Source organism: Motacilla alba, chromosome 2, assembly GCF_015832195.1.
Source record: "Motacilla alba alba isolate MOTALB_02 chromosome 2, Motacilla_alba_V1.0_pri, whole genome shotgun sequence".
NCBI classification, from domain to species: Eukaryota; Metazoa; Chordata; class Aves; order Passeriformes; family Motacillidae; genus Motacilla; species Motacilla alba.
The window spans coordinates 46,009,918-46,031,091 of record NC_052017.1 but is presented as its reverse complement, the minus strand read 5'-3'; the positions used below and the strand labels follow the sequence as shown (position 1 = coordinate 46,031,091).

General features: G+C 40.1%; 1 protein-coding gene across 4 annotated transcripts in view; it reads right to left on the bottom strand.

Annotated features, from left to right (window-relative positions):
- BMPER (BMP binding endothelial regulator) overlaps positions 1 to 21,174 on the bottom strand; it is a 147,486-nt gene that overhangs the window by 68,549 nt on the left and 57,763 nt on the right. For all 4 annotated transcript variants that reach the window (XM_038164753.1, XM_038164763.1, XM_038164772.1 and 1 more), the window contains 3 exons: positions 4,464 to 4,563; positions 1,120 to 1,229; positions 299 to 439 (listed from right to left, as the gene is read on the bottom strand). In XM_038164753.1, the coding sequence (XP_038020681.1) occupies positions 299 to 439; positions 1,120 to 1,229; positions 4,464 to 4,563 (351 nt within the window). The remainder of the gene's footprint in view (positions 1 to 298; positions 440 to 1,119; positions 1,230 to 4,463; positions 4,564 to 21,174) is intronic.

Genomic DNA, 21,174 nt, shown 5'->3' with positions numbered 1-21,174 from the left:
AAAAATGCATCAATTGTCATGAAACAGCAGCTTGAACATCTACATACAGAGGGGGAGACCACATGTAAGATTCCAGGAGGAACTAATTTTTAAAGTTGACCATCAGCAGAATTTACACAAACACAGAAAAAATAAACAGATGGCAAATTTTGCAAAGCTTTGCCTCTGAGTTGTTCCATCATCAATGAAGATGGTGAGGATTCTGCTAAAAACAAACCACAATACTAATTTACAGCAAACTCATGCTATTTTGGCTGTTAAACTGGCACCTACCCTCGAGCCATCCCTGAAACCTTACCTGGAAGATCTTATTGCCAAACTTGCACACTTTCACCTCCTCAGGAGAGATGTATGAGACACACTCCTTGCAGCAGTGATCTTTGTTTTTATTGCATTCACCCGGAAGTAAGCACCTCTTCTTACATATCACTGTTGAATCCTAGGTACAAGGGTGAAAGGAAATCACAAAATCATCACCAAGATGTTTGTGCTCCTGTGTGTCCTTATATATTTCTGCTTGCTCAGTCATTGCATCCACCCAAGCTACAGGCCAGCTGCTTTGAATAGGCCAGCTCAGAGAAAATGAAAATTATTTATAGATATTATTAATATTTATAGATGTATAGATATTTATTTATATTATAAATATTATTTAAAGGGAATTTTTCATGGTTTGTGAGGCTAAAACCCAGCTTCTAATTCTGTTGACCTGCAAAATCTCACCGATTTGGTGGCATGTTAATTCTTTTGCCTTGGTAAAAATGTGTAAGTCGTTGCAGTCCTGTTAGGGAACTAAATAAAAAACACTGACCTTCAGCAGATATATGGTAATTCATCATTTAGAAACTTCTCTTCTATTCTAATGCAGTCTCAAAGAGGACCACATAATCTGAGTAACTTTATTTTTGCATCACACAGGGTGAGGCATCATGTCTCAGCTGAGGGAGCCAGTAACGTTTTAAACTTTCCTAGAATAACTGCAAGTGCTCTTCAGATCAGATTCTTTGAGACCACATAAGATGCCAAAGAACAGTATCAGGCTTACAATTCCACAGCCCTACAAATTACTGCTAAGCCAGACAACCATCAGCACACAATATCAAAGCACTATAGACTTACCTTGCATGTACACACTGTGCAGTTGTCATACATAAATGAGGAGCCATTATCATACACGTTGCTGTGAAAGAGGCAGCTTCCAAATGGGAGGTCAAACACTTTCCTCTGTCCTGAATATAAATAAACAGTAACAGAAACAAAATGTGGTTGAAAATATGCCACACTGTCAACAAAAAAAGTAGGGCTTATTGTCACCAGACCAAATTTATGTGCAGTGTGTCATTTGCTATGTGTTTCCACTTCAGAGTGAAAAAAATATGTACTTTTAACAGTTCACAATTCTTTTAGTATACATTCATCTCAACAAATTCTACTGTGGGATGGAATATAAATGATTTATAGCATGTTTATATAGGAAAAATCTTTCTTCTTATCATAAAGTGCACAGTGCAACTAAAAGAATAAAAAGTAAGCACTGCAAGCTCTTGAGGTAGGTACACTTAAAAAAGTTTAAACAGTCTTAAATTTAAAGCAATAAGTTATCAAATAGAGCAGTCTTAACTTCTTTTGGCATATCTACCTCAGGGGTTCACAGCAGCCAAGCTAAATCAACTCAGTGACACTGATCAAAAAAAAAACAAACATAGGTGTTGTCCCATCTCATTAACATAGCTTTTTGTACCATGTGTTCACACAAGGCTGCAAAAACTACAGGAATTTGCATCGTTTATGAATGGAATGAAGGCAACACAAGATACTTAGTTTTCATAATCTGCAAACTATTTGGGTTCCATGGGAGTGATGCAAGGGTTTGGGGCACTAAACAGGGAAGACAGTACCAAAATCAAATCCTTCCTGAAGTCGTGCAGTCCTGCAAGCACTTTCAGATCCAAGTTACAACAGTTTGCATTCCTCTAAGCTTCTCTTATTCCTCAGCTTCTTTCCCAGTAAGTTATTTTTAAAAAGAGAGCATTATAGTACATACACATGAGCTCTTCACAAATACACTATACCTACTTTTGTAATTTTGAATTGCCCTGTTTACTTTTGGAGGGAGCCAACTAATAAGTTCTTCTATGAATGGCTGTCACTCTCCTACCTCATAATTTCTGAGGTCCAATATTTAATAGGCATCAAATCCAAAGTAGGGAATGCCCACTCTAAGTACATACTAGAAGTACTAAGTACTAGGTCTAGTTTTCAAACCATCAGGGTTTGGCACACTGTAATTCCTTGCTTTTTCAATAATTCTTGATAAATGTAGAACATCTTAAAAAAGCTTCTCTTTTCCTCTCAGATATAAGTGAACAAAAGGATAAGCACACAGCAAACTCCATTGGATTTGCCTTCAGTTTTTACAAATTGAATGTTAAACAAAAGTTATTAAATAATTACTTTTGTTCAGTTAGACACAATTTAAACATCACTCTCATGCAAATTAGCTACTTGGAATTAATCTGTGCTTGCACAGCCAGCCTTCCTTTCACTGGACGTGTGTCTTTCTCAAGAGGTTTAATTTCTCTAGCAGAACTGACATAAGGAATCAGTTGAGGATGCTCAGTAGCCCTAAAAGAAACTGCTCTACATCCATGCACTACTTAGGGGCAAAGACTTCAATTGCAGAGCTTATGTCAGCAAGTGAACAAAAGTCCAGTTCTCTCCCACACCCTATTGCCATGCCTTGCAAACCACTCAGCACAATTCTGGGTGGCCAAGCCAGTTCAAATAGTTGGTCAAAAACCACTGTCAAAGGAGGCATCACTTTAAAAGATGTGGTGATGAAGATATTGGCTTAATGGTTGTCTTTGCTGGTTCATAACCACTAGTTAAACAAATAATTCAAGTCCCAGTAGAGTCTACAGCATTCTTCTAAGCTATGTATGCTGAATATCAGGAATTCAATTGCAGGGAGGTCTTCCACATGATACTTTAAAAACCATGCCTCAGCATCCCTGGAAACTTTTCTCTTTCCCAACTACCATGCAGTGTGTTACTCATCCCTTGGCTTTACCTCCCCACCAAAACTTTTAACACTTTCCTGTAAATAGACAAAATCTTTTCTCAGGTATATGAAATGCTTTAGAGTAAAAACCACATTAAATTAAATTCATTATTATTACGGAATTTGTTTACATTCTGAGGGAAAAAAGAAATGGTAGAAAGATCCCCTTGAAGGAGTCAAAATTAGTCAAACTGCAGTCAAAAGCTGCAGTTTGAATGCCTAGTTCAAGGAGGGGAAAGTTCAGTCAGGAAAAGCATGGGGAGGAGAGGACAAGGGGAGTTTTCAGAAGGAAAGGAAAAATGTCCTCAGCCAAAACAGAAGCTCAGCATTTGGACTCCATTTCATTCCTCTACTGCATTGCTCTCTGGTACTGTGGTTGAATGTTCCAGGCAGATATTCATTTATCTGTAGCACTTCTCAATTAGCAAATAAATAAATTAGGTTTGTTTCAAGCAGTCAAAAATATTGAGTATTATCAGAACCCAGAACTCTATATAGCTCTGCTGGCTCCAAGGCCAGATATCTCTGTATCCCTAACTTAGACCTGTTAAGAGATTTCAGATAAAAATATAGTCAAAACTACACAAAGTTTCCATTGGAGAACTGGGAGTAATTGGCTCTGAAATTTTTCCAAACCTAGTTATAACCCCATAGATCAAACTAAAGTCAATTTAATTGGTAGGATGTATGCGCTCCTTGTTTATGAAATAGATGGAATATTAACCTGTGGGATCCGTGGACAAAGCAAGAAACAAAACAAGGCAGCGCCATATTTTGTCACTGCCTTGCTTGTCATGACCTGGAAGAACTAGACCTTCTTAGAGGCCTATGACTCACACCTTTAAAATGTGTTGGAAAGATGTAATTGAAAATACTCCTGGATGACAGTGTGATTCCACCTTGAGAAGGCAATCATGAGATGGACTCCTGGATCAGTGGCCTCTCTGACAATAGTTTCTAAAAATGCAGAAGTTCAGAAGTTTCCTGTGACCTGGATTTCCTCAAAACTAAGAATGCAAATGCTCACTTAAGTGATTATATTAAATGATTAGGCCTTTTTCTTGTGGCAAACTCCAAAGAAATGGAGTGGCATTTCCTCCCACCTCAACCTCCTTTGCAAAATATATAATGAAGCTGGAAATCATCTCTATATTTGTTCTTCTAAGCAAGGCAACTGGTCTATGTTCAAATGCTCTTCTGCAGCTGCTTGCTTAGTACCACCCACCACAACCCTAACACTGACCCCGAGTCCCTGTTCAAAATCTGTGGATTATAAACTCTGAGCAATAGAATCTCTTTCAAATTCTGGAATTTACCAGCATTGTGAAATACTGGTCCAAAAGATATTATGCACAAACATATTGTATTAATTACAAAATTCCTAGGGGCAAAAACCACTCACCTAAGCATTTAGGGCAACACTGTCCAGCAGGAATGTGACTGAGGTGCTGGGGACATGAAAGAATGGGGCAGACTTCTTGGATACACTGTGTCCTGCCACCCTGAAGGAAAATAGGCTCCATTAGGAAAAAATTAAAGTAAAATATCAAGTAAATCCACACACACACACACACACACACACACACACGGGCAACAAGGGCTTGAAAAGCCTTACCAAAGCCGTATTTGCGAACAGAAATTTCTGCTTGCATCAGGCATACAGGACATGTAAACTGTCCTTCAAGACTTTCTATATTGCTTGCAGAGACCTTGGATTATCCATATTTTTTTCAATCTCTCAAACAACAAATGCAGTAATTGAAGAAACAGTGTCTTTCTATCTTATTTCTTGGTGTGGATATGATAAAACCAGGGAAAATAAAATCATTATCCATGAACACTACCGGATGTTCCAAAAAGTTATTGAACAATTTTTTATATTATTCTTCATCTCCTGTGTTGTGCCCTTCTAGGCTTGTCTGGGACAGGGATTAAGTGCTGAAGCAAGATGAGAGCAGGTGTTCTTCCACTATGTCTGTGACCTCAGAAGCCAAAATCACTTAAGAAAGCACATTCTTGTTAGCCTCCAAGGCCAACTATGCAAAGCCGGAAGGTCTGCTTTGTTCAGAGGACTGAAAACCAAGTGGGTATATGAAATTTTGGGAAGGAATGAGGGGGGGGAAAAATTAAAAAGAAAGCAAACTAGACTGGATATATCCAGAATACCAGGAACAGAGGCAAAGACAAAAGCATTGAAAATATATTGAAGATTGAGTCAGTTAAAAGAGATCTTATTTCTCATTCTGCTCTGTTGCCTGATTACTTCATCGTGCCTTCAGAGTACTATGTTTAGCTCTAGACCCTCTACCAACATGTGCTCCATATGCTTATGAGAGGTCCAGGTCGCCCAACTTTAAAAATCAGTCCACCTTTTCTCAGCAAGGAAAGTCGGGTTCTTTTCATCTAGCTGTCTTGCCCTATTTATCACTCAGAGCTGCCGGCTCATCCCATCAATAAGCCTTGCGTTCCTGATGCTGTGATTGAAGGCTTATGAACAGTATCCTCCAACCTACTTGCTGAACAGCTCTCGGGGCTCCCTGGGGAGAGATGGAAAAAGCCATTCATTTTGAAGAGCTCTGTGCCTGAAATGATGGCATACCACTCTACTCCTAATGGCCTCCGTGAATCACGTAAAAGCTTTTGCATTCAGGCAGACCCACTGTTGCACAGAAAAAAACATACTGACTGTACCCCCATTCTATAATAAGTTTTCAGGCATTGAAGTCTACCTGTCCCATGGGGCTACCAAAGCATCCTGAGTGCACATGGCTGAGGACTGCTCGTAATTCTTTCACTGCAGCATGCAGAAACACAGAGCTTATTGTAGACTGAAATGACTGCTCTAAATTAAGGGTCAGACCAGAAACTTGACAAAACTAAATTAATTCTTCAGTGATGTTCCTTAGTACGCTTAGGGAATAGCTCTGTGAGAAGAGACACAGGTGCAGAATGAAAAAAAAAACAAAAAAGGGCTCTCTGAAATAGTACTGTGATTCACCCCAGGGAAAAAGGCTACAAGAAGCCAAAGTTCAAACTTCGGTGACAATTCAGCAAAAGGGAAAGCAGGGCATGGATGTCTCAGCCAGACTGGTGACAGGATCAGGGATATATCTATGGAAGATATTGAGGAAAGACTGAAGGAACAAGGACTGTTCAGCCTGGAGAAGAGAAGGATTTAAGGTGACTGAATTGCAGCCTTCAAGTACCAGAAGGGAGCCTGCAAAAAAGAGGGAGAGGGACTGTTTGGAAGAGCATTTAGCAACAGGAAAAGAAGAAATGGCTTTAAACTGAGAGTAGGCTTAGATTGGGTATTAGGAAGAAATTTTTTACAGAGAAAGTGGCAAGACACTGGAACAGGTTGCCAGGAGAAGTGGTGAGTACTCCATTCCTGAGAGTTCAAGGCCAGAGTGGATGAGTCACTGAGCAACCTGGCCTTGTGAAAGGTGTCCCTGAACACAGCGGGGGGGATCGTACCTAGATAATCTTTAAGGTCCCTTTCAACTCAAGTTATTCTAGGACTCTGTGAAGACAAAGCAATACGCCAACACATGGTGAGCACAGGTCTTTTCTCGCAATCTTGCTGCTCCGTATAATACTCACATAAGCTGTGGCTCTGCAGAACTGCCATGGAGATGTGCTTCTCTGATAGATTGAATCAAAGCTCAGGCTTAGCACACTATTGAGAGCCTTTGTAGCCTCTTGCATTTGTATCTTTATAAATACAAAACGCCGTGGATAATGTAAAATATTTTCTCATTCAGCCTTTTGTTTATAGCTCCTGCCTTACTTTTTGTACTGGCCTCCCTGCACAAAACTAAGACTAGTTCCACCTGTGTCTTCAACTCATTGCTACTCCTGCTCCCACCTGGAATGCTGCCTTTTAACACCAAACTATTTTCTAACTTGCTGCTGTCCCAGATAGGCTCTCCCATGCTAGTGCAAGTTCAAAACCAGTCTGAAACAAACCAACCCATACCCTTTAAAGTATGAATAATTCTACTTGCCTTGCCAAAGTTAGAGAGATAATTCATTGGGCACTCACTGAATGTTAAAACACACACAATATTTCTATTTTCTTAAAAGCCTCAGTCATCGTAATTCAAGACTCACAAAGCATTTAGAATACCTGTTTTCAAAGCAGCTGGTACAGCCAGTGCTTTAAATTGCATGAAATAGAGCTGGATAGAAAAAAAAAAAAAAAGAGTGCAACAAAAGTTCAACAAAACCCCTAAAATCAATGGAAAAAAATAACTCTGGAGAGAAAGAAGACTGGCTTTGGATGATCTAAGCTAGGATGGGAATTGCACAGTGAACACCTTTCTTCTTCCACTTCTCAATTGAATCTACAGCTTTTAGCTCACATTTCCTTGTATGATATCTCCCAGGCAGCCAGATTGCTCCAGGTCAGAAGCAACACCCTCCAGTAAAACCAAATCTGAATTGGAAGCCAGCACAGACCAATAAAGTACAAGTGACATCTGCTTCCTGTGAGAAATGCTATTCAAGATCTAGGCAAATAAATCCTTGAGCAATTGTTAACATGAAACTTGAACCAGAGGAGGCTGCTGCAGTTCACAGTCTTCTGAAGGTAACAGATTTTGTAGGAAATCTACTGTCTACAAAGAAAATATTCACTTTCCACCTTGTAGACAAATAAAAACACTTTATCTTCTGCTGCCATCTCATATCTGCAACACAAACCAAAAGGCTCTGAAGCATCAGCTCAGCAGGTGGTGTGGACTGAGGTTTCGTCTTGTCTAAGCAGCTTTCTCAAGAGACAGAAGAGAGGGGGAGATGAAACAGCACTTTCTAATGCTCCCATGAGAGGTCCATCTTTGAGAAAGACAGATAACAAAGCCTTCTTTAAATGAAAGCATGGAGCTGGTCCATCTAGCCATCCATTCACTTCTGCTCAGCTCCTACCTCAATTATGCTATTTTGCTGTTCAATAAGGACACAAGTAACTTGGCAGTGTTGAAAGACACACCCATCCAGGATCCAGGCCATGACTGACTGCTGGACACACTGGATGGAGGACAAACTGCAGTTTCTGGGTAGGCTACCCACATACCTGGTGCACAGCACGTGTGCAGCCTGTGTGCTGGGGCAGATGGAGAAAAAAATGTCTGCAGAAGAATGTCTGCAAGTTAGCAGTCTGTTGTAATTAATCCCCAAGAGTCTTGGGCTTCCATCTACGATGAGGGCAAGAAAGTGATCACCACCAACAGCTTTTCTTCAGCAGATTTTAAAGCATTCATGAAATCCCAGTAGGACAGAGATTTCCACACTCCCAATTTGTTTGCTACTGATAATAAGCACGTCTAAAGTTAATAATATTTTACATGCATGATTTTTAAGGTTAAAGGTTCACATCAGTATCATTAAGAACCAGGTTTCTTGTGGGTATCTCATTTTCTATTTGACTTTCAGGTTTCATCTCTGTGCTTTAGTGAACCTATAAGTCATCTAAAAAAGATTCCTCCTTAGTTTTGCCCTTTGTTCACCTTGTACTTGAAAGACTTCTTATCCTCTAACAGAAGTAAAATTTCCATTGATTTTGCAGAATATTTTGTCTAAGTGCTGACTGGCATGAGGATTCAGTGGATTGCAAACATTTATTTTTAACTTTCATTCTAGGAGAAGTGTGAAAGGTTTCATTTGCTACCAGTGAGCCTATCCTTACAGGAAAAAAAAAAAAAAAGAAAAGGAATTATCAAAATAACATTTCTCTCAACTCTGGGATACATATTCCAGACATTAAGAGCAAGGTCAGACACACACTGTAGACTCAGCAGGGTTGTTGTAAGAACTTAGACAGATGTTCAAGGCTGTCTCCAGCTATGAAGAAAGATTTTACGCCACCAGCATGAAAAAAAAAACTTAGAAAGTTCAACAGGGTCACTACTGAGCAAGTCTGCCCCATGCCAGTGGCCAGAGAACCAAAATAAACACAAAACTGTGTGAGTGTTTGTCTGCAACTACTCTGCCCCAGTGCAAGTAACTACAGTCACCATGAACATAATAGGAAACATTATCATTTCTGTGACAGCAAAGGCATAAAGGCAATAAATGTTCCAATAAAGAGATGGACATATTATTTGAGATTCCAATAAAAATGAGCATTATCATTGTGGAATTTAAAAAATATTGGGGCATTCCAGGACTTGTTTCATTACACCATATTGGCTGATGCGTGTAGGGCTTCCTAGGTGAACTGGACAGTGTGTTGGCTTGCATACACCTGGTGGCCTCCAGGAGCTCTGACTTATTAACTACTGTGTGATAATAAAGACTTTGACTACCTCCTAAACATGTACTAAAAACATAAGCCAGGTTGCAACACGTACTATGCAAGCATCTCCAAAATGCCTCTGGAATCACATGCCCTGAAAACCCATACCTTGAGTTTACAATCAGATTACAGTCTCTGATGTGCCACGTAAGTAGACTTCAGGTACAGAAGTGAGAGGATACTGTACTGAGAATGTGGGTTTAATCTGGAAATTTAATCTTGGAAAGGTGTCCTCTCCCAAATCAGATAAAAGACACTCCACTTCTTGTAAGAATGCTGGTGCAGCATGGGGTGGACAGCCTCTGGAAATACCTTCACCCCTACACAGTATTTCAGGGCCCCTAAAACAGCTATGTCATGCACAGTGAGAGCTCCCTGGAAGGGTCACAGGAGGAAGAAGGTTTTTAGGAAATGAACAAAGTAGCAATACAGTTCGCAGCATAAAAGCAATCAGCACATCAATCAGACAGACAAGCCAGAGCTTCCCACATCCTTGCAGCCTGATCTATTGTCTAGATTGGGATTTTTAAAATGCCTCTCTAGAAAGCATTGGATAAAATTCAGAATAGGAAGATCTTGAGCTTCAATTCAAAACAGCAGGTATTTATACTGTATGTGCCAGATTTTTAAACTCTGGATCTAGATCTCAAGCCCTATTTTCTGCAATATCCCTCCTATGGGAAGGCTCTAGAAGGTGGCTGTGGTGACAGTCTAAAGTGGTGTCCTAAGAACTGTGTGTGAAGCAAATGCTCTACAGAGCTCACATACATTTCAATACCAAGTCATACAGAGTGGTAGGATATAAATAAATCTTCTTAAATGGATTAAAAAGCACCTAAAAATATACACAGATTAGAAATGGTAAGATACAACACTCTTGTGAATAAATTACTAAACCAACTGTGGGCCAAAGCAAAGGCACAATTCTTGAAATTATTTCAGTTTTTAATCTCAGTCTGATGCAAAGGCATTCCTTGACACAGCAAAAGAAGCATAAAAAAATTCCATCAATTTCTAACAGGTAAAAGTTTGACTTCCACCACCTCTCCTTCCATATGCACCCTTAGGATACAACTTGTTAGGTGTGCAATCTGTGTCATCAACAAGCAGCAATAACAAAAAAGTCTGACTGGCTGTCTCCAACACATGTAAATTCATGCCCCTGATTTTCTAGCAAATTGCAAGTGCAGTTGCAAAGTACCACAGAGTTAGATCTTGACCTAAAACCAAGAACCAAAAAGTCTCCCTCCTTTGGAAGTTATTGTGTATATGATTGTATCCATCTGCTGAAGAATTAACTACATTAATTTATTAATTAGTTTTTTAGGATAGAATACTGTTCTAAATACTGCTATGTGTTCCAAATTATGTGTTACATTAACCAAATACGGTGTGTAAAAAGTGACATGTAGGTGCCAGGTCTATCCAGTCTTGCCATTCATTCCAGTTCACAAGAGCCACTTTTCCTGGGATTGGTTAGATTAAGAAAATAGATTTCTCTTCTGTAGAGGGAAGAGTGTTGCTGTTTGTTTGCTGAAACATCCCACCTTCCTCCCAGAGACTGAAGTATGCTCTTCTGGGATATACCTCTCCACTTTGAAATCAGACTGTTGGGGAACTGCTGGTCCTGCTTCTTTCAAGTCTCACAAAACATGAACTGCACTGAGCGTCCTGTGGGAGGAGGTGGAAGACCAGGGTATTTACTGCCTTGGGTGAAAGGGACCATTGTGGAATATGAAATTATGGGTTGCACAGTAACTTTCTTAAAGGTATGCACAGGCAGAGACACTGGTCCTAAATTTCACAGTTGCTGGAACTGGAGAAGGGCTCCTTGGAAGAGGTCACAGCACTCTGCTCTCAGCTGGGGGACAGTGCAACCAGCACTTGGCCACATTTCTCCAGTCTAATAGCACTATGCGGAAGTGTTGATGGGATGATACTGCATCTGGCTTCACAATCCAGCTGAAATCAAATTGTTTGCTGACCCAATAGCCTACTTGCAAAGTAACACAGCTGAACAGCCAGCAGCCCTCTCCCCTCTAGGGCTTCCACACTGAGCCCTTGGCTCTGTTGAAAGTGATGTTGTAAACAGCCCCCTTCTCTTGAAAGCCCTGAAAGGTTTAATTGTGGTGCATACTTTGTCCCTTTAAGGCTGATAAGGAAAGAAGGCTTATGCAGGTGGAAATCCCTTATGCAGGGACACCTCTAGTTTGTGAATCACTGGCCAGCTCCAGCCACAAATTATCAAGGCACTACTCTGAAAAAGGTGTATAGAGACAAAACAGAGACAAAATAGAGACAAAAATCAAACTGACAGTACGATCTCAAGGACATCAAGTTCCTACAAGTTGTTTTCAAAGCCAGACGCTGCAGAGAGTAGAGAGCCCTCAATTTCTTTCTTAGCATGAACTCCAGAAAGCATCCTACAGTGTTAGGCAGCAGCTGGCCTTCCAGCCAGCGTCTCCCAGATCTTCTGCCTTTCATTCAGTGCTTGTGTCATGGAAGTGTTGGAAAAAAACCCAGATTTTTGCAGATAGGACAGATAAAGTGCCACACATCTATAGAAATAGACCTTTGCTGCTTCTGCTGTTCTGGGAACATAATCTCTATTTCTAGGTTAACAGGGACAGTGGTAGATAAGACAGGTCTGTGTCCCATAGCTAATGCACTTTTCCCATGAGATGAGGCATTTTTCTTTATGCCATTCCTGTGTTGGTTTTTTACTCCCAGTACCTACAAGAATTCATGATACCTGTGTTCCAAACTGGCCATCAACTACCCTAAGTACTGGATGCTTTCAGATGCAGCCTGTATTTGTTCTGCTGTGAGAGCCATTGTTTTATTGATCCTTTTCCTGGACAGTCCTGGACAGCTGATGCTTTTTCCAGGGTTAAATCTGTTTCTCTCAACATATCTCTCCTGCAAGCAGAAGTAATGTATCCCACAAATTATTCTGTCTTTCATTAGGTGGTTTTTAATGTCTCTGAAGTTTCATCCAGAAGGCAGAGCTTCCAACAATGTAATCCCTTCCTTCTTCTGCTAATTGATAGTGAGTTAAGAAATAAAATTTTTAAAAACAGATACAACAGTATCACTCAAAAATTCACAGATGGCTGGATTCACACTGCACCACAAACACCTTTGTGGACTGTTTAATTATCCCAGGGACTATTTCCAGCAACAGATCACCACTTTTCTAATTTTTTTTCCCAGTGAGAGACCATCTAAAAAGTTATTTTAATTTTTCTCGAATTTACCAACTACACTTAATGCCTTAATGCTACATAGCAGTTTAGTTCCTGCTTTCAGCATACAGATGCCTGGCCACCATCTCAAATCCAGCTTTTTCTCTAGTCTGAATCCTTTCACATCATCTCCATCCCTTGCTGCCATTTCATTCACTTACTAATCAAACTCTTCTTTGCAGCAGGTCTCGTTAAACTGATTGCTGTGACTGTGCCTTTTAAAGCCCATGCTGGGTAATAGTATCAAAAGGCTTTAGCCTTCTGAAATTAAAAAATACCTCATTATTAATAGGCAGCTACATAACAGTAATGCCACAACCACCAGTACCACAGCCCCTATCCTCCACATGCCTTGGTGTTTTCTATGAACCAGACATCTTTATACAGGCTATGCTTCCCCCTCTAATCTCCCTGCCAGTTGCTGCACAGGGCACACTCAAACAGAGCCAAGGTTGGAGGTTAAAACCTATACACCAGATGGAAGAAGTGAATTTTAAGGCAAGATGTAGGCAAGCACTGCCCCAAAGGTCATACAACCCAGTGGGGGTCTTTCCACTGATTTTCAGTCCATTTTGGATGACAGCACTTTAAACAAAACTCCCAGAAGTTGCACAGGCAATGGTGAAAAAGCAAATGAGCAATGAGCCCAGATAACCACTTCGGCAGGAATGGGCCAGGAAGGCAGCTGCACACTGCAGAAAGGGGGCTCTTCGCCACCTTGGGGGAAAAGAGCTGCAGCTTTGTGGGGACAGCAGATGGGAAGCAAAGACATTGGCAAGGAAACAATTCTGGCACACCACTACAGAAGGGAGTTCAGCTATTCATGATTAATTTGGCTGTTGCACCAGAGGTCTCCAGTGACTATGGAAGCTTTGCTGTGAGTCACATGATTATTTATTTATCTTCTAAAAAGAACTGTTTCTATGAAAAATTGCAATAAAACATGCTAAGCTGGAAACTGTCTGTGGCCAGAAAAACTATTAAAAACCACTAACAAGCTTCTTCAGCTTATTCATGTCCTATTCCGGATAATAAGCAAGTTAGGGTTAAATCCATGGGACTTTTCCTAACTTCACTTATTAGAAGCAGAGCAGTAGCTCTGTAAAACAGGTCCTGCCTTCTTGCAGCCATGACTTTTCCCCTGAATCAGTTGGAGCCTGCTTTGTTTTCATTGGCATCAAGAACACATGAAGTACAGTCCAGTGGGTGTACAGTTGTGTATACACCACCAGTGCATTTGCATAAGGTTTCAAAGTCCTAACTCAATGCCTGCAAAATGATAGCCACTGCCACAATGTATTTATATTAAGATCATTTGCTTTTCATAAGATAAACTTCCACAAAAGGGTTTTTCTCCTTTTTTTTGGCTTCTTTTTCTACAGCATAAGCTTTGTGATAGTACCTCACAAGCTCTTCTCACTACACCCTACAGCAAATGGTACTCCTATAAACCCCACACTTTGGCAACTATCGACGACACCCCTCACCCCCACTTCCAGCTCCCACATTGCAGTGCAGTACTGACCTCCCTTCTGAGAACAGCTTTTCCTTCTGAACAGCTTGCTCACAGAGATACAGTTATTAAATCCTTCCAGTGTCCCCAGTGTGTTCCTTGCACACACAGAATACTAGTACCATTGTGACCCTGAGAAAGGTGACAGTTCTGACTCTCACTTCATCATAATTCTTTAAAATACTTGGTTCCAACCAGAAACTCTACAGATGTATCCACACAGCTTTGCCTCAGAGAATTAGTTTTAAATAATTCCCCTTAAGTTATCTGCAGGAATAAATTGCAAGACTTGAGTGAATTAAATCTCCAAATGCCCAAATTCTGACATCTGGCATTTACATACAACAGCAAAGACTTTCTATTCAGCAGATACTTTCTTGTAGACAATATGAACGTCACTTCATTGAATGGTTTGAAACTTCAGGTTTTAGGATACAAATGAGTAAAACCAATTAGGGTTGTTCTTGGAAGAGCAAAACCCACACAATTTAGAAGCAGGTACCTACACACCTTAACTCTGAAAAGTTGTTACTAGGTCAAAACCTACCAGAATATTTCACATCAAATCATTGTTCCATTCACAAGCAAAGAGAACAAATCTCCTTCTGTGATTCAGGGCAGTGAAGTATTGGGGAGGTTGAGACTTAATCCTTCACCAGTTATTTCTACAATTTTTGAATGACCTTGCCTCAAGGTCTGATGATAAAGCACACTGGAATCTGTAGAACATCCACAGTGAAATAAATCATACTGTCATAGTAGTAGTAAGGATACTACTTCTAGCTTTTTACAGGACCTTTATACATGCATCTAGACTCCTTGAATGTTATGCTCCATGTATACTGGTGAGGTAACCTCAGGAAATATAAGATTACATACATACTGCTTCCTTAATGCATCAATCAAAGGTTTTCATTAACAGGAGATCCTGTTTGTCCTAGGCACTTAGCAAAGTGAGTTAAAAATACACTTTAAAATGTTATGTTAGAAAGAGGTAAACTTCAAGAGAAAGTGGTAAACTGCAGCTCATTCAGAGGATTTCTTGGAAAATAAAGTTTTAGGAAAACTAGGCTACTTTTATGAAACCAGAAGGTTATGAAACTGTTCCTATGGTGAAATAGTCTTAGGGATAGCTTCAATCTACCCAAAATTATATAGGATTAGACTCATTGTCAGCCAGTGGCACCTATCTATAGCAACATTTGTAACACCACTGTGCATAATTCCATTGCTTTTTACTACATAGACCTGTCCATCCTCAGAGATGTGACTTGGCTCTGCTCCAGGGTAGGGCACACTCTGGCTTGGGATCAAGGTAAAGTAACACGTTTTAGTCTTAAACACAAGCCTGAGCAAGGGGTGCTGAGGAATCTGCAGTTCTCCACAAATAGCCTTGGGAAGCATTTTGATTAGGAATCATTTAGAAGTCAGAGTTCCTCTGCCACTTCCTCCTTCCTCCAGGGGTAATGACTTAGAGAAGTATCAGCAGCAAATGCTGACATTTCCCAGTCCTGGCTAGCAAGACTGATAGAAGAATAACAGGGCTTTTAAATTTTTTTTTCTCATTCTTAGCTTGCAAGCAATCTGCACATTCAGGGGGAGAGGGTGGATGAAACCCTAAGAAATCTATTTGTCCTTTACACCCCACCATGACACACATTCAGACATTCCAAGACTTTGCTTCCATTTTTTTCACAATAAAGTTCATATCTAGCTATCACTGTTCTTTATGATCCTGTTGCTAATTAACAGCTTCTCATTGGCAGCCTTTGCCCTTTGTAAAAGGCTGATGCCCAGATGGCATTTTTCTCAGGGATACCTTAGGCATGGTGAAATCTCTACAACAATATGGTGCCATTTAGGCATTTCTAGCACACCAGACTTGGCTGTATTTGGGCAGGCTAGCTCTTTTGGCACCTGCCTAAAGGACTTGTGTTCTTCTTGATCTGGTTCAGCCTCATTACAGCAAGCTAACCAGCTTGGAACTTCTCTCCTACCTAAGCTCACGTGACATTCCCAAAGTGGATGGCCATACCTAAATTCTTTGCAAGGCGACAGCGCATGACCAACTTTGTTCAAAAAGATGATCAGAATAGGTGGAAACACTTGTACCTGCCTTTCCAATAATGTTCTGCTGACCAAAGCACTTCAAAATAGAAGTACAGAGCAGTCAAAAATAAAAAGAACCAAATGAACCATGAGGCTGTCTAGAAAGAAGGAGTATGTTTCCAGAACCGAGTGAAAGGGGCATGTACCCAAGAATTTTTCACATATGGGACTTCTCACACAGGAATATCTTTCTGCATTTTACATTACAGAAAATACTTACATTAACTCTAAGAAAGGGGATCACACCACATGCAATTGGAAATGCAAATTACAATGCAATCTCATACTTGGCTTACTGCTTCATCATCAAAAACCATTATTAGTCCCGCAAAGAAACAATAAGCAAGCAAATAAAATCTGGGTTTGGTTGCAAGTGTAGATGTCTCCTTGGCCTTGTTAAGTCTCCTTTGTACCTTTCTAATAATGTAAAATGGTCTTAAAATCAGTGTAAAGTAACTCATTAAAGATTCTCATAGGAAACAGAAACACACATTTTTATGTGCAAGATTTGAAGTACTAGAAAAGGTATGTTAATTGGCCAAGCAAAGACATTTGAAAAAAATGTGAATTATTTATATTGCAACCATCATCCATAAGCAGAGAACTTTGATAATTTACTTCTCCAAAAGCTCCTGTCTTTTTTTCCCTACTCCTGATTTTGTTTAACATGCTCCTGAGATTGCAGGACAGAATCCAGAACTTTCTTCTCAGCAAGTTTTCACCATTTGCAGTGCTCACAGTTGCACACACTTTCAGTTATTAACCTTCCCTCTACTCATGCAGGCTCTCTGATTATGTGAAAAAGTGTCATTTGAAATTATTCTACAGCAGAGAATAGCTGCACACACCAAACCATTATTGTAAGTTAACATTAATGGCCGCCATACCTTTCAAAATAATACAATATTTTCTTACTATTTGAAAAACAGACCCATCATATAAAACAGCTGCCATGTTTATTTAGATAAGTGCTCCTCCACTCTTATAAAGTGGAGACTGATGACAGATGCGTCTTTAAGGCGAAAAATATTAATTTTAGAAATGTCAGCATCTGCTTCTTTTCAGCCTAGCCTTACAGATTCACACATCATTTTTCATCCACAACGAGAGTTTCTTTTTTTTTTTTTTTTTTTTGTACAGAGAATCTGAAAACATGGGTGTAAATTACTGGTCCCAGGGCCTGACACTTTTATTAGCACGTCACTGGTGCTACACGTGTTAGGTCTGATTAGACATAGAGAGCATTTTCCACTGCCCATTCTCCATGCAATGAGGAAGGCTTACACTTCCCTGACAGGAGTTTCCCACCTGACTGTTCCATTTCTGTGAATTGGTATTTGCTAAAGTTACAAGATGCAGTACAAAAATACTGTATGTAGTTCCTGGAATTACTGGAGATTTAAGATATTTAAAAACCAGGACAAAACAAACAAAAAACCCCAAAACAAAACAAATTAAAAACCCCGCACAGCTAAATTTTCTACTGAATTCAAGGAGTCCAGCCTTCTGGCCCACCCAGCTACCATTCTATAATTCATTTGCATGTTTTTAGTATCGTAATTGTTGTTCTTTTGTACTATGTACATTTACATAGTACTCTTAGTAGATACAGCAGATGAAGCCCTATCCCTTACTCACTACAAACACGCAGAGAACACTTCCTACACCACAGAAGAGCACTGCAGTACTCACAATGCCTCCCAGAGAAATGCATTCCGATAGAAAACATCACTCAAGGATAATTCAGTACAATCAAACCATGAACAGACATACAAACAAACAGCAAGTAGAAGGTGTCTGGTAACCATCAGCAACTCAAGATAAACCATCTTACAATTAGTGATCAGTTGGGACAAATTAGAGCTGCTGCAAGAATGGACCACAAAGTCCTTCTGGGCAAAATCCACCTACATGTCGCTAACCTGAGCCACATCATCGCCAGTGACTATCCAAGACATTCTCATAACACCTGCAGTCATGCTAAAGGATTTACTACTGAAGATCCATACTTTCCTGGCACAACAGCAAGCAGCCAGGTGTTCTATTCAACTGCACAAAAAACGCCTCTGTTGAATAACCAAAAGCTGTCCTACCCTAACTGGTAGCTGCTCTCCTCAGCCAGATATTTTTTATTCAGACGACGCTCGGGTTGTTATCCTAAATATTTCAGTGACAGTAAAACCTCTCCAGCATGACTGCAGAGAAAGGTGCTGACAAATCTCTATATTTCAACAATTTGAGCTGGCTAGAGATGAGACATCGCTTCTGGCTTGCCTGCAGGCCACACTGACCTCTCAGCATGGCAGTGTGCCGAGGCAATACATCTCAGAAAGAGCAGACCATGAGCTGAGAACTTGAGGCTGCCCACATCCACTATAGGGGTACTTTGTACAAAGTGCTATCACTTAATTACTTAACAAAATATTCCCAGTTTTTCTTGGAGTGGGGCAGTGCAGATCTTCTCCTGTAAGTGTAAGTAATTTATTTACATGGGTACAAACAATGTGCTGTAGGCTTTAAGCATAAGCAAAGAAGCTTAAAGACCAAGTTCTTGCCTGGGCAGCCTTATTATCAAATAGGTAACACAAAGCCAGGGAAAAAATGGGAAGCAGCTTAACAAAACTGCAACTGTGACTGTCCTGTAAGCTTTGTGATCTCTTTGTTTGCTTACAAGCTTTCTGCAATTTATCCTGCTTTTGGTCCTTGGCAAAAACATATTTTTACAGATGGGGCTAAAAATAGCAATGACAGAAACAGAAGACTGAAGAAACTAAGATCTGCCAAGTGAGGTCTGCATGAGGTCTCTGCAACTCTGCGTCCAAATTAAACTGATTCTACAGCAGCCTTTGCTAATGGCTTTCTATTTTGCTATTTTCTGTGACAAGCGCTTTTTCCATTGGCTATGCTTAATATCCCTGAACTCTTAATTAAAGCACTTTTTCCATTGGCTATGCCTAATATTCCTGAACTCTTAATTATTAGGATTGATAATGCAACTAATGTAAAAGAAAAGTTATTCTGACTGACGTTAAGCTTGTATTTTTTCAGTAGCACCAGGGGAGTCTGATTGGCAACACCATTTTGTTTGTGGTTCAAAGACTCTGCAGGGACTTTATTTTCAAAATATTTTTATGATTTCTTTAGGAGAAAATGTTTTTTCTCTCCTGCATTTTCAGATTGCAGAAAAGAGGTCAGTTTGAACTTTTTGCAACCGTGAGCACAGCTGTGCCAAATCCTGTACACTTGCAAGCCCTGGTTAATATTGAGAAAACAGGATTAGACAAAAAGGTCATTTTCAACTTTGAGACTTTCCTTTCTCTCAAAGCCTCTGTAAAAATCATGCAATAAGGTTGTTCAGATGGTAATTTGTAAGCACAAACTGTCTGCCCCAGCACTAATTAAGACCTATGCAAAGAGGAAAAACAATACAAAATCTATTTTGAAATCCTCTCTGTTTTTCAAGGAAAGATGCCCACTGCGTCCCAGGTGTTCTTGAGGCAGCATAAGCAAGAGAGGTGTCTTAGGAGAGGCAGCATAGGGCTCTTGATTTGGCACAGGCATGTCACAGCTCATTCCTTACACATAAAGGAAGTAGAAACAGCAAAATAAGGATGAAGGGAAATTCCTACCAGGAGCATCCCTCAAAATACTGTCTATTCTTTCCAAGTCATTTAAGTAAGTGTATGGACCAGAAGCACAAGAATTGTCATTAAAGTGAAGACGCAGAAGACAATGCATCACTCTAGAAAACAGCACTACAATCTCCACGTGAGACTTTCTCCTTCAACTCACTTGTTTCAAACAATCGTGTGCAACCAAAATAAACGTACAGAGAAAGGGATTATTTAGCAATTTCATCCTCTACCTAAATGTGAAACACTTGCTTAGGAAGGGCTCCTCTTCAAAGCTAAATTAAATCTTCCCTGTATTATCCCTCCTATCCTTAGTCCTCTCAAACTTTCTTAGTTAATTTTACTGCTGGTTTCAAAGAGCACTCTGAGTTGGCTCAAATCCCTTTGGATTGCATATCAGCATTAGAAACAGGAGATGTATTACTATTCTCTCTTTTCTTTTTCCTCCCTTCTTTCTAAGAGGAAGCAAGGAAGGATAATCAGTCACGTTATCACTCTAGAGAATGAGGCCATTATTGCATCTGAGGCAAACTCTGGACTCCTCATGTAATTTTTACACACATTTCTAACTTGATAGATGGTAATTGTGCTTTTTCTTTTTTTTTTTTTCCTTTGCCTTTATTCTGGCAAATTCTAACAGAGTCAGACTATTCCATAATAATCTCATTAAATCACGACAGATCTGAATTATGCTTCTTTTTTCTTCCTTTTTCCTGCTTTACATGACTTCAGCACCAATTATAATGCCATGATACTCTCTTCTTCCCTCTCTGTGCTGGAGCAAGCCCCAGCTGAGTCCTCTCTCACTGATGCCACAACAGACCCTGTTTACTTTCACTCAGCTGCTTGGTGCCCAGGAGTCATGTTAGGCAAGATGGCTAGACAGCTTCAGGGAGGCGGCCAGAATCTCCAAGTTTAGTTATAAAAATGCTTTCCCAGTACACAGCAGAATTCTGTTGAGAACCTCCAAATGCCTATAGCGATGAACCACGAGCTGGTAACCTTCTGCCCACTCTTTTCCATGAGGCACCTATCTACTCTGCTGGAGGGGAGGCTGAGTGTAGACGAGTTTGGATCATGCTTTGCTCAGGTAAGAACTCCCAGCGTCAAACACTGCAAGCAAAATCAGCCTCTCCATGGTCCCATCACTACAAAGTCCTCTACACTCAGTGCTGGGCCAGCTTGGGATTCTTATTCCAGTTTTGCTTTGAGGGATGGAAGTAAGGAACAAGAACTAAATTTTAATCTTACAGAGAGACCTAAAAACAGGAAATAAATTGGAGAAGCCCTGAGTGAGATTCATTACCTGAACAAAGCCTCCT